The following is a 13778-nucleotide window of genomic DNA, read 5'->3' on the forward strand; positions in this document are numbered from 1 at the left end:
AGTCATGATTTCACTTCCTGCCTCAGACTGTGTAGTTGTGTTGTGTGTCTAAAGAAGAGAGCGGCTCCTCTGGCAGACATCTTGCTGGGTGTGAGGATGAGATCCACTTTAGAGCCACACAGTTTGAGAACTCTCCCCACAGACCAGCAGCTTTTCCTGTTTAACTCTCCTGTTAACAGCAGCTGGAACCCCAGGAGCTGCAGCAGAGACTCCAGCTGCTGGGCCTCCTCTCTGGATCTTACACACATGGATGTACACACACTCTGGAAGAAGTCTGGATCACAGCTGGAACACAGAGAAGATGAAATCAAAGAACATGCTGAAAACATTCTGCAAATGAAAACATTACTAAAAATCTGTCTTATTTACCTGAGCTGTGAGATATAAGGCAGACACTGCAGGAAACTCCTCAGTACACTGTCTTCTTCTTCTTCTGGCCATTCTCTCAGCTCCACTTGTTTCTTCTCTGACTGGAGTTTCAGCACTTCCAGGAGGATGGAGAAGTCGGTGTATATGAGGTTTATGAACCAGACTGCAGGAGCTGACTGGAAAACTGACTGTAATGATGGAAGGACACTCAAGCCTGTTTTAGTCTCACAGTCCTTCACATGGGAGTACAGACCCAGCAGGAAATCACACTGATATTCATCATCCATGTCTCTGTCACTAAACGGGAATGTTTGATATCTGCACACTGATGATAACAGCTCCAGTATCTTCTCTCCTGTCTGCTGTTCTCTCTCTGCTGCTGCACAGAACAGATTCCCAAAGAACCTGACGTCCTCAAATGGAAAGGTCCAATCAGGATCAACACTGTAACTATAAGAAGGAAACATTTAGTGATGATTAGATGTCAGCTGCATAAAAACAACTACACACTACTGATGGACTCCATCTTGTCCTTCCTGTACATAATGAAGCTCCATGTTAAACACATCTTCCATCAGAGCAGCTGAACACTGTTTTACACTCTTACAACACAAACACTCATCCTGCTCTAACACATCTTCTACATCTGCAGGTGGACACACAAAGTGATGAAGACTCTCTGCTGTCTGAAATCTTCATCTGCTACTCACTGTAGAGCTGCTACCATCATCATCATCATGCTCAGTAAAGAGATTATTCACTTGATTTTCCTGTATTATACTTGTGGAAGTTCTGATAAAATAGGTCTCTTTTTCATCAGCACAGCAGATGGTTTACAAGTTAAATAATCATATTATAAAGGCATTGTGATATTTAACAGCCACAAACAGTTTGAACTTTGACTTTAAACATTTGATGTCACGTTGTTGTTGTTTTAAGAGCAGCTTTAAACAGGACTGACTTGTCAGCACTGAGCTACGTTCTTCTTCTTCTTCACATCATTTCATGATTCTGCTGCAGGTCAAACATGCAAGTTTCCATCAAATACATGTGCACTCCAACACTCTCCTCTCTGCTGCCTGAGCTCAGTCACATGCTGACCTTCATTCACACAACTTACATCAACTAATTGAATTTAACAGGAAATCAATTCATTTCTTCACCTATCAAATCTAAATCAAATTCAACCTTTCTGATGAGAAACTTCTTCATTTTAGATCCTGTTTCATCTGAGATCTATAGAAAATATGAAACTTCATAGCAACAAACAGCTGAAAAAGTCAGTGAAACACAGTGGTGTACTGAGCACGTTTCCCTCTGAAATATGACAGAGTCTGGATACATTTACAATATGATCCATGTAGATAAAGTCACAAATGTGATGCTGATGACAAACAAATAGCACAAGACAAAATCATCACTTTACAATTTATGGAGCTTCAAATATTTCCATCACTTCTTTTCACAGCACATCTTTTCTTACAGATATTTGACTCGAGTGAAGAACATTTCATTTACCTGAGCTGTGAGATATAAGGCAGACACTGCAGGAAACTCCTCACTTCACTCTCTTCATGTGAGCAGCCTGTCAGCTCCACTTGTTTCTTCTCTGGTCGGAGTTTCAGCACTTCCAGGAGGATGGAGGTCTTTCTCTCTGAGAGGTTTATGAACCAGACTGCAGGAGCTGACTGGAAAACTGACTGTAATGATGGAAGGACACTCAAGCCTGTTTTAGACTCACAGTCCTTCACATGGGAGTACAGATCCAGCAGGAAATCACACTGATATGCGTCATCATCATAATCATCTTCATCATCAATGAAAGGGAATGTTCCACGTCTGCACACTGATGATAACAGCTCCAGTATCTTCTCTCCTGGTTGCTGTTCTCTCTCTGCTGCTGCACAGAACAGATTCACAAAGAACTTTGTTCTGTCTTCATCTGATGTCTCACCATCAACACTGGAACAATAAGAAGGAAACATTTAGTGATGATTAGATCTCAGCTGCATAAAAACAACTACACACAAATCACTTTGTAATGTTTGTGTGTTTAATCTGGATCTTTGTTGATTTTCTATCTTCAGTAAAATGAAACTATGATAAAAATCAGAGACTGTTTATTTCTTTGTAAGTCAGCAAACTCAGAAATTGAGCAGAGGATCAAATAATTATTTCCTGCGCTGTAAAAAGGTAGAATACTCTGTGTGAGAACAGCTGTGATGTAGTGTTGTATTAATTCATTTATTTCAGAGTATTCTGAGAGTTGTCCATGTGTGGCCTGTATATTAGAGCTGGGCTGTATCATACCATTCACAGTTATGCCGGTATAATGTTGGGCAACGATAAGAAGATGAAATATCGTGATAGAATATGGGTAAAACACGCATGCACAGTGCCTTTGTTTTCATACGCACATGGCGGAAAAAGCATTTCGGCGACAGAGAATGAGAAGGACAAAAGCGGATCATTGAATGAAACAGATGAACCAGAATTGGTTTGTAAAAATGCTGCAACTTCAGTGGTGTGGAACTGGTTTAGCTTTCGTCCGTCAGATACACAACAAAGTACAATTTTTGGTAGAGCATGCTAGCGGGCCGTCGTTATTACCGTGTTTTTTGGAAAATACGGCACACTTAAAATCTATCCTTTGATTTTTCTGAAAATCGACAGTGCCCCTTATAATCCCGTGTGCCTTATGTATGAATTCTGGTTGTGTTTACTGACCTCGAAACGATTTTATGTCGTACACGGTGCTCGAAAATCTGTCAGATGTTTGAGTACGACTTTGCTAAGCTACGAACCCGCACCGCTTGATGGATTGTCGGAGCATTACGGCTATCGTAGGCAGGAGCCTCGCAGAGTGATACGTACTGTGCTTCAACATAATATTACCGTATTGTGTGTGTATAACCTCTTTTTAAGTTTTGTGGATATTATACATGGTTATGCTGAGGATATGTCGGCCAAGTTCCACTGGAAATGCCTTTTTGGTTAAACTGTCAGCAAGGAATTTGCATTTGCAGTGTTAATTTTTTATATAACTTTAATGCACTTAAAAACAGCTGCTTGTTTAAGTGAAAATACATTAATTTTTTTTTGGGGGGGTTTTTTTTTGCACTAATAAAGTTGTGGAGTTGTAAAGTATTTTGTCTAGTGTCAATTATATCGTCAGTTATATCGTTATCGCAAATTTTCAAATGTATATCGTCATAAATATTTTTGGTCATATTACCCTGCTCTACTGTATATAATCAAAGTCCATTTAAAAGCCATCAGAGCAGCTGAACATTGTTTTTAGACTGTTTCTGACTCACAACACAAACATTAATCCTGTGTGTGAAATCACTGCATACTGAACTGTGACTGTCATTTTATTTGCTGTCTGACTTTAGAGAGTAAAACACTAAATATGAACAATATAGAAACACAGAGTGGAACAACAACATCTACACTTCATATCTTGTTCAACAGCAGCTTCACCTGCTGCTCACATCACACACGTGGAAATCACATATTTACTAACATTTGCTGATACATTAATTAATTTAAATTTTGATTCATTTACTTTTGAAAGTTTGCAAAATTATATTACATTAATATTTTCTGCTGCAGAAGAAGAGTCTTAAACACAAAGTGGATCATGTTGAGCCTCCTGTCAGAGTGTTTAGTTTCACCAAACCAGCTCTCTTTGTACCTGGCTATATCACCATGGTAACAGATGCTGAACACACAGCCTGGTTTAGATCAGGTTATGTTCAGAGTGTCAGATTAAAATCAGCTGTAAGTGCCACATTTTCTCTGATTCTTGTATTTGCAGTCTGCTCTGAGTGTGATGTAGAGTCTCTGCTGAATCAGTACGTGTTATATATACAACCTGTTGATCTGTATCAGTCTGACTAACAGCACTGAATGAAGCCCAGCTGTAAAGTGACAGCAGCACAGTCTGTGTGTCACATGGTCACACAAGTTTACACGTATTCAGCTGCTGATACAGTGTGAAACAGATGTGGAGCCTAATCTGCTGTTTAGTCCATTTATCACAGAGAAGATCCCACCAATAACATGAACTTCACTTTGATGTGGTGACAAACTAAAGAGGTTTCCTCGTCTCCTTCATCAGATTGTGTGTCAGACCTGAATGCAGCGAGTAACCTTTAATGTTTAAATGGATCAAGGTTAAAGTCTCACAGCTCTAATGTGCAGCTGTCAGCTTACAAATAAACTGCAGCACAGAGCGCTCAAACACATATATTCATTCATTCATTCACTTCTTCATATATCTTTATCATCCATTCATGTGATCATGTTTCTGACTGATGAAGGCTGCATTCGATTGGTCCATTTGGTGTGGAAGAAGAGACAAACCAAACTCCTCCTTTTATGTGAGTGTGGACAGAGGCTGAAGCTGAGTGAACACAAAGTTTTGAGCCCACATTGTGGCAGCTGTTATCTCTGACTGCAGCTTTAGGTTTCATCAAGCCAGCGAACACAAAGAAAGCCTGGTTATGAGGAACCTGCTTCATTGTTCAGCCCTCTGTGCAGCAACAGACGCTTGATCCTGTTTTATCTTAAAGTTGATGTGACATGTTCTTATTCTTTTAACATGGCTGTGTTATTGTTACTGTTTGATTCTTATTAAACATCATTTCATTATTGTCACACAGACAGAAGACTGTCACATGTTTCAAAGTGGAAACTGATTGATTTAGTAAGTCAGACAGTGAAGCTTCAAAAACAGCTCAGCTCTTTCATTTGAATGTTCACGGGACTAAAAACTCAAGTGAGTGTTAACAACAAGTCAGTAAGAAGAAGGAAACATTGAACCCTGATCTTTAGTGAATTTACAACATTTGTGTGAAATGAAGGATCAATGTGGATAAAACTAATGTGGCACTATAAAACTGATAGCAGAGAAATATTACATTAAAAATCATAGAACGGAAAATATTTTCACTGTTGATTTCAGTAAGCATCTCATCTTGTGTCGATTTAATCATGTGAAGAACATTTTATTTACCTGAGCTGTGAGATATAAGGCAGACAATGTCGACAAAACGTTTTGCACCGTCAAAGGCACCTGCGGTAACACCCAAAAGGCAGGGGACGACGCTAACCATCGCACAAAGAGTTGGATTTCTGGACATGCTAAAGGAAGGTAGAAGTTTCCGTATTTTTCGGACCGTAAGGCACACCGGATTATCAGGTGCGTTAAGTGAAACAAAACAGTCAGATAACTCTTTAAGAGTCTTTAAACAAGAGAGAAAAGTGTGTTCATGCCTGTCTGAGAAAACTGTATGAAGTGTGTAGTGAGGGGTTTTAAAGCCTTAAAACATCTATAATAATTGTAAAAAATAAAGTTGGCTACTTCGTGGATTTCACCCATCGCGGGTTATTTTTAGAACGTAACTCCCGCGATAAATGAGGGAACACTGTAATTAACATATTGCTTCATTGGTTTACCATGCAAAGCAATAGTCCTGCAATTCATCTGAAGGTGCAATACTGTATGAAAATAATCTACCATAGTTTATGGTTTATTCATGATATCTGATAAAAATTGTGAACCTTTTATGAACCAATAAGCTGATTGTGATTCAATAAATTACATTCCATGATTAAGCAGCACTGTAAAGAATATTGTTAGAAACTAGAATTAATGGTTTGTGCTTGTTCTGGTTAAAGCACTTGCATTATTTACATATGGCCATATACATAACTATGGAATGTGATTTGAATCAGTGATAGCGCTGTTGTTTACAGGCTTGGTTTTTTGTGAGATCGTGAGACCTGGATTTCTTCCTTGCCAAGGGAGACGGTGAGCTTCTCCCTTTGAAAGAACCATAGCCATTCCAGGTTGGCCCAGAAGGGCAGGTTGCTCTTCCCTCAAGAACAATTGCAACAGTGCGGTCGGACGAAATCGCACCAATCACAGACATCTGACCTTCTGGATTTCACTTAACTAAACAGTGACTATTAAGCCGGCATGACAGACATATGTGAGCTCAGATATGATTCTGGGGTATTACTGTTATTGCTATTATTGTATTATTTTCATATTGTCATTCCTGTTTATGAAATTGATGTTTAATACAAGTCAAAACAGTTTTACCTGTGACTCCAGTCATTCTTTTGCACGTTAGTCCTCCTATGACTCTAGCTCGTGGCCCATTTTTCCTTTTACTTTAACTTCCCCTACCCTATCCTTTAGTAGCCTACATAGATCAAAACTAATAAAAATAAAACTGATAACAGAGCAATTACAAATGCATACAAGGTACAAGTTACAATTAAGTTATAATTGATAGAATGTAAAATATTTCCAGTGTTGTTTCAGGGAGCACTTCATTTTATGTAGAGTTAATCATGTAAAGTACATTTCATTTACCTGAGCTGTGAGATACAAGGCAGACACTGCAGGAAACTCCTCACTTCACTCTCTTCATGTGAGCAGCCTGTCAGCTCCACTTGTTTCTTCTCTGGTTGGAGTTTCAGCACTTCCAGGAGGATGGAGGTCTTTCTCTCTGAGAGGTTTATGGACCAGACTGCAGGAGCTGACTGGAAAACTGACTGTAATGATGGAAGGACACTCAAGCCTGTTTTAGTCTCACAGTCCTTTACATGGGAGCACAGATCCAGCAGGAAGTCAGACTGATATTCAAGAGCTTTCTGTCTGTAAGTAAAAGCGAAAGTTCCACGTTTGCACACTGATGATAACAGCTCCAGTATCTTCCCTCCTGGTTGCTGTTCTCCGTCTGCTTCTTCCCACATTAACTTAGTTTGGCTTGAGAGTAAAAATAAAGGAGAGAAACTGGAAGGAAAATTGAAAAAAAGCATTCAGTAACTGGAAAGAGGTACAAAAATATTTAACTGAAAAAATGTACTAACATATTTTACCTTATCAAACGAAAGCAGCTGAAACAGATTTATATAGAAAAGAAATCTAAGTTCTTTGTATTATAGTTTACTGAAAAATTTTAAAAATAGAAACATTTGGGATTTTCTTCTAAGAACAGCATGTCATAAAAGAGTAATACCTACTCAGTACAGTGTATTTTAAGCTAATGTAATTTTTTAAATCGGAAGTTTCTAACCTCAGCTAGGGCCAATGATTTAATTAGATTTTGGGGTTTTTGTTTGTTTTTTTTGCTTTGGCCATTTCACTAATTCCAAGGAACGATTACACTGTTTCCTGCTGTTATGGAAATTTAATTAACAAATCTACAGACAAGGTAGTTAACACCTTTAATCCTGGGAAAGACACGCTCAGCAGCCACATGCTTTCTCTAATGATGGGGTTAAGATCTCGTATTTTGTCCAGCTACTACGGGATCACACTCTGGCATGGGTACAGGTGGTGCTGTGCGCTAATCCTGAAATAACCTATGACAATTTTTTGTCTCAGTTTCGGAATGTTTTTGATAAGGCTTCCCTGACTCATCCCTGGAATATTGATTACTTTGGAGTAACCCTCATCTCTGTGAATAGGTTTTCCAGATCTGCCCGCATTGTGACCCCTGGACAGCATGAGTGTGAGTGGAGCTGCTAGTGTGGAGATTGTGTGAACGAGGAGCGGAGCGAGTGCAATGGTTTGTGTTTCCCAAATTTGTGGACCCTTGGAATCTGGTTGTCCATTCCCCCGCCCGTGTATATCGTGCACCCAGTGCGGATAATAAAGGACTGTTTAAATCGTATTTCTCAGTCTGCGCCTGAGTCTGTTCCACCGCCGTGATACATCTGTTATTATGTTGATGTAGGCAAAATGCAAAAGAACGTCCTTTCTTTTCTGTGGTAAATTGCTGTAAAAGCATAATGTAAATATGAAAGTGATATCAGAATTTCTGTAATATACTATGCTATGATTAATTTAACCTGGTTTACATCACAACAATCCATATGTAAAGTCAATCATGTAAAATTACATATTTCTTCATACAGATTTAATCATGTGAAGAACATTTCATTTACCTGAGCTGTGAGATATAAGGCAGACACTGAAGTAAAATCAGTACTTCACTCTCTTCACGTGAGCAGCCTGTCAGCTCCACTTGTTTCTTCTCTGGTTGGAGTTTCAGCACTTCCAGGAGGATGGAGGTCTTTCTCTCTGAGAGGTTTATGGACCAGACTGCAGGAGCTGACTGGAAAACTGATTTTAATGATCGAAGAACAGTCAAGCCTGTTTTCGATGTATAATAGTACAGGTCCATGAGGAAATCACTCCACGTCTCTTTTAAAGGGAATCTTTTATATCTGCATACTGATGATAACAGCGCCAGTATCTTCTCTCCTGTCTGCTGTTCTCTCTCTGCTGCTGCACAGAACAGATTCCCAAAGAACCTGGTTTCTTCTGAAGCCTCTGTCAACTGAGGTATGACACTGAAATCATGAGCAAGAAAATGGGACATAGTTTTTAACTAATGAGCAATGCAATAAACAACTGAATAACAAAAAATGAACAGGCTGGACAATGAGCTATCAGAACTTTATCTGTTATAATTACATAATTACAGTCATGCGAACGGATTCCTTTTTTGTCACAACAGCTTTTTCTTTATCATGTAGAGAAACACTTGAATGTGGGCTTTATGGATAATTGGGAAGCTTTCTGGACGAAACCCGGTCTTGTTAGCGGAGACGGCATCAATCCCACTTTGGATGGAGCAGCTCTCATTTCCACAAATCTGACCAAATTTATTAAACCCCCCAAAATGTGACTATCCTTTCTGGGTGAGTACAGGTGTTTTGCCTCTTAGCCCCTGTCTCCACCTTGGGGCGGAGTCATTGGCGTGTCTCCTCACCTGTGGCCAATTGAGAGGTCAGCATTTATATACCAGCACTCACCTTACTAATCTCCAAGAGTTCTGCTAACTGCAGTCAGTGTTGGTTCTTGTAATTATCGTTAAAGGATAATCTTGCCAATAATCTTCACTATGTGTTTTTCTTTATAGCTGTTACAGCTGAGCCCTAAGGTTGAGTTCCTATGGTCTGATGAGTGTCAAGACGCCTTTGAAAGTGCAAAAACCCTCTTATGGCACACTCCCGTGTTAGCTGCACCCAACTTGACGCGCCCATTCAAGTTAGAGGTTGATGCCAGTGCTGTTGGGGCTGGGGCAGTACTGTTGCAAGAAGACTTGCAAGGATTGGACCACCCCTTTTGTTACTTCTCCCGCAAGTTTAACAAGCATCAGGTAAATTACTCCACCATTGAGAAGGAGACATTGGCTCTGTTGCCAGCTCTTCAGCACTTCCATGTGTACTTGGGGTCTGGCACATTACCCATTGTAGTGTACACAGATCATAATCCTCTTGTATTCCTTGCCCGAATGTTTTACCACAATGAATGCCTCATGCGATGGGCCCTGCTGCTGCAAGAGTACAATTTAGAGATTAGGCATATAAAGGGATCAGAAGATGTACTGGCTGATGGCCTCTCCCAGTTGTGAGTATGACTTGTTTTATTTCCCGTTATGAACTGTGAAGTCTGTGTATACAAAACCTAGTTTTGTATTTTAAGGGGAGCAGTGTTACGGTGCTGAGCCTTGGGAGTGAGAAAGCCTTTTTATATTTATGCAAATCCAAGTGTGCTAGGAGTCATGGATGATTGGTTACTGGGAGACCTGTGCCAGCCCTCTTTTATGCAGATTGAAGTGTGCCAGTCCACGCAGATGATTGGCTGCCTGGGGATCCCATGACACTCCAAGAGGAAATGACTGGCTGATTGTGTGCACTGCGGATATAAAAGGCTGACGATCCTTCACACTACGGGGGCTACTGCTCAGAAGTGAACGTGCAGTGTCCCCCTCGTCTCCCTCTATTTTGCACTTTGTTTGTTAAACCTGTTCACAGTGTTGCACTTTGTTTGTTAAACCTGGTATACAGCTGAACTTAGCATCACAAAACTCTAATAATACCAACTTGCTTTAGTTAACCCTTAGCTTTTACTTTTGACAGTTTTTTTTCTTTATGTATTAATTGGTTGCCCAGTGGTCTGTTGAACAGCCTTGTCATTTTTCTTTTTAAAGTTTGCAATAAAACCTTTTATTTTACTCAGGTTTTGTGTGGGGAATTGTGTATGTTATCCCCCTCCTGTCGCCTAGCAGAGGGGGTCTACAATAGCTGCTCGGCCAAATTCTCCTCATCACCTTTGGCAATACTCACCGGACATCTTTCGTTGGTTCGTGTCAAGTAGCTCAGCCTTCTTAGGCTGTGTCGCTAGCTGTGTCGATAGCGATCACATAGCACATCATTATATACCAGCTAGTCCAACTTCAGTAACCCTACAAACGTCCCTGCTTTTTAGTTTTCTGTCTATAGTTTTCTGTCTAAGTGATAGCAGAGCTGTACAGAACTCAGTCGCTCAGTCAGAACATGCGATATCACGTTTAGGTGGAAACTAGCGCGCTAACTTCCTGCTAACTTCTCACTCTATTAAATTTAATACATTCTGTTAACATGGATGCCTGGATGTTAAACTTAATTGTTACACCTGTTAAAGCAGCAATGCTGATCATTTTATTAAAGATGAAAGAATTCAGACAGTTTTTAACTCTCAGTGATGCTGCAGTGATCGTTTGACTTTGGGACCTGAAGCGGACGGAGTGTTGGACCCAGATTACTTCGCGAGGCTCCTGACTACGGTAGCCGTAATGCTCTGACAATCCATCTAGCAGTGCGGCTTTGTAGCTTACCAAAGTCGTACTAAAGCATTTTTTGACAGATTTTTGAGCGCCGTGTACGACATAAAATCGGTTCGAGGTCAGTGAGCACAACCAGAGTTCATACATAAGGCACACCAGATTATGAGGCGCACTGTCGATTTTTGAGAAAATTAAAGGATTTTAAGTGCGCCTTATAGTGCGGAAAATGCAGTACTAATTTTATTCAGGCGTGTTGCAGCAGGAATACATTTAAAAGTTTCAGAATACTGTCCCTTGAAGACTGGAGTTTGACACCTGTGATCTACAGCTGCTTTCAGTACGACTGATATTTATTTAGAGTCTTTTTCTCCAGTTGATCTTTCTGAGTTAACTTCAGAAATTACTTCCTCCAAACCATCAACCTGTCTTTTAGACTTCAATGTACATATTAAACAAATATGTAGGACTCCTTTCTTCCATTTGTGTGATATTTCTAAAATTAGAAATATCCTGTCTCAGTGTGACACTGAAAAACTAGTTCATGCATTTATTACTTTAATGCCTGGATACTGTAATTCATTGTTATCAGAATTTCCTAAAAACTCCATGAAAAGCCTTCAGTTAATCCAAAATGTCTTGATGCATGCTCAATCATTCAGGTAAGTAAATCCCCAAAAGTTGATTCTGTTCATCCTGACGTAGCGTTTTCCGTGGGAGAAACATTTCATCACTCATCCAAGGGACTTCTTCAGTCTCAGCTGACTGTAGGTTCCCCCCAATCTTATAAACAGTTCATTTGCATAATGCCTGAAACTAGCACCACTGAAAGAACAATGGGCTGTCATATTTCTCCTGTATTGGCTTCTCTTCATTGCCTCCTTGTTAAATACAGAATTTACTTTAAAATTCTGCTCCTTACATACAAGGTCTTGAAAAATCAGGTTCCATCTTGTCTTAATGACCTTATAGTACCATCACCCTATTAGACCACTTCACTCTCAAATGTGCAGATTTGTTTCACTGTTCCTAGAATATTCAAAAGTACAATTGGATGCAGAGCCTTCAGTTTTCAGGCCCCTCTTCTGTGGAACCAGCATCCAGTTTAGATTTGGGAAACAGACACTATCTGTCATGGTCCTGGGTCTGGTGACCCAGTGATTGTGTTTTTGTCTTAATATTCTTTGCTGGAGGTATGCACTAGAGGTTCTGGTGAGCCTGTCCAGCCACCTTCCTTACCGACTGGAGACTCTGGTGAGCCGGTCCAGCCACCTTCCGTGTTGGCTGGAGGCTCTGGCAAGGCCATCCAGCCACCACCTGCTCAATCGTCTGTGGCGTCCACGCCACCACCAGCTCAACCACCTGCTCAACCACCTATGCCACCATCTGGCCCAGCCACATCTCCAACAGAGGTTGTTGTGCCGTCTGTTCCAGCTCCGTCTTTGCCAGAGGTTGTTGCGGTGTCTGGTCCAGCTCTGTCTCCACCAGACTTAGAGGTCTGCGTGCCTGCCAGGTCACATCCTGCATGGCCTCCTCAGCCTGCACATGCCAGAGCATGCCAACACCCATCCCATCACCAGCCACCTTCCATTCCACCTGAAGTTCCCTGCTTCTTTTTTCTCCTTTGTCAGAGTCGTGGAGGGTCATCGTCATGGGGGGCCTCCTGAACTGATTTGTTGCCGCTGATTCCCACGTGGTCAGCCCCCAGTACAGATTAATCACCGACATTTCTCAAACAGTTGGCCCCTAGAACTGATTCGTTGTTGCTGCTTCACATGCGGTCAGCCCCCAGAACTGTTTTGTTTTTTAAATTCTCTGGCTACTTGTTTTTTTAGTACAGTTATTTATAGTTTTGGTTATCTTGATTTCTTAGGTTATTAGTGATCTTAGTTCTCCCTCCCTCAGTGTTTAACTTAGCCTGTGTATAGTCTCTGTCTCTGTGTTTACTATGTGGCTTCCCTGTGTTCCTCCCTTCATGTCTAGTCTCTCTTGTCTTCTTGTCTTTATGTTCCTGTTTTCCTTTTATTTTGCTTCTGTGTTTCCTCTCTGTCTCCCCCAGTTGCCTATGTTCTCATATCTGCTTCTTTCCCCAGTAAGAGTGTCAAATCTATTTAAGTGTGTGTCTCAAATTTCCTGTTTTACTTTGACAATCTTGCGTCCCATGTTAATGCATTCAATTTTGCTTCCTTTCTGTCTCGTTTGTCTGATTGTCTCTAGCTCTGTTTCCCTCCTGTTTCCCATCCTCTCGCTACCTCTCTGTGTATTTAAGCCCTTTGTGTTCCTCTGTTTGATGCAGTATCGTCTGTGTATCTCCCTTTGCACGTCCACGTCTCAAGTTTCCCATGTTCCAGGTGGGTTTTTTTCTATGAGCTATGTTTTAGTTTCTTCCCAGTTTAGGTTTTGTAGTTTAGTCATTGTCTCTTTTAATGTTTTGTTTGTGTTTTGTTCTGCCACTAATAACGGCTCCATTTCAGTTTAAGTCCTTTGCAAGTGTGTGGATTTGTGTCCAATCTCTCTCCACTCCACATGATCTGCCACAGCAGACATGACACTATCTCTACTTTTAAGATTGGGCTTAAAAACTAAAACTTTCCTTTTTGCTAAAGCGTATACTTAGGGCTGGATCAGGTGACCCTGAATCCCCCCTTAGTTATGCTGCAATAGGTATAGGCTGCTGGGAAATTCCCATGATGACACATAGTGTCTATTAACACATTGAATCATTACATGTTATTAATCTCTGACTCTTCCACAGCATGTCTTCCTTCTCTCACC

General features: G+C 40.6%; 1 protein-coding gene across 1 annotated transcript in view; it reads right to left on the bottom strand.

Moving 5' to 3' along the window:
• Window positions 1-2: 2 nt before the first annotated feature.
• The window catches only part of LOC146361523 (uncharacterized), a 37956-nt gene continuing 24180 nt past the window's right edge, over window positions 3-13778 (bottom strand). The window contains exons 3-8 of the mRNA XM_084922359.1: window positions 8338-8745; window positions 6758-7180; window positions 3122-3134; window positions 1888-2318; window positions 370-813; window positions 3-285 (exon numbers count right to left, since the gene is read on the bottom strand). Of these exons, the coding sequence (XP_084778485.1) occupies window positions 3-285; window positions 370-813; window positions 1888-2318; window positions 3122-3134; window positions 6758-7180; window positions 8338-8745 (2002 nt within the window). The remainder of the gene's footprint in view (window positions 286-369; window positions 814-1887; window positions 2319-3121; window positions 3135-6757; window positions 7181-8337; window positions 8746-13778) is intronic.

Source organism: Perissodus microlepis, chromosome 23 (assembly GCF_051167445.1).
Source record: "Perissodus microlepis isolate ML-2025 ecotype Zambia chromosome 23, ASM5116744v1, whole genome shotgun sequence".
Classification (NCBI taxonomy): domain Eukaryota; kingdom Metazoa; phylum Chordata; class Actinopteri; order Cichliformes; family Cichlidae; genus Perissodus; species Perissodus microlepis.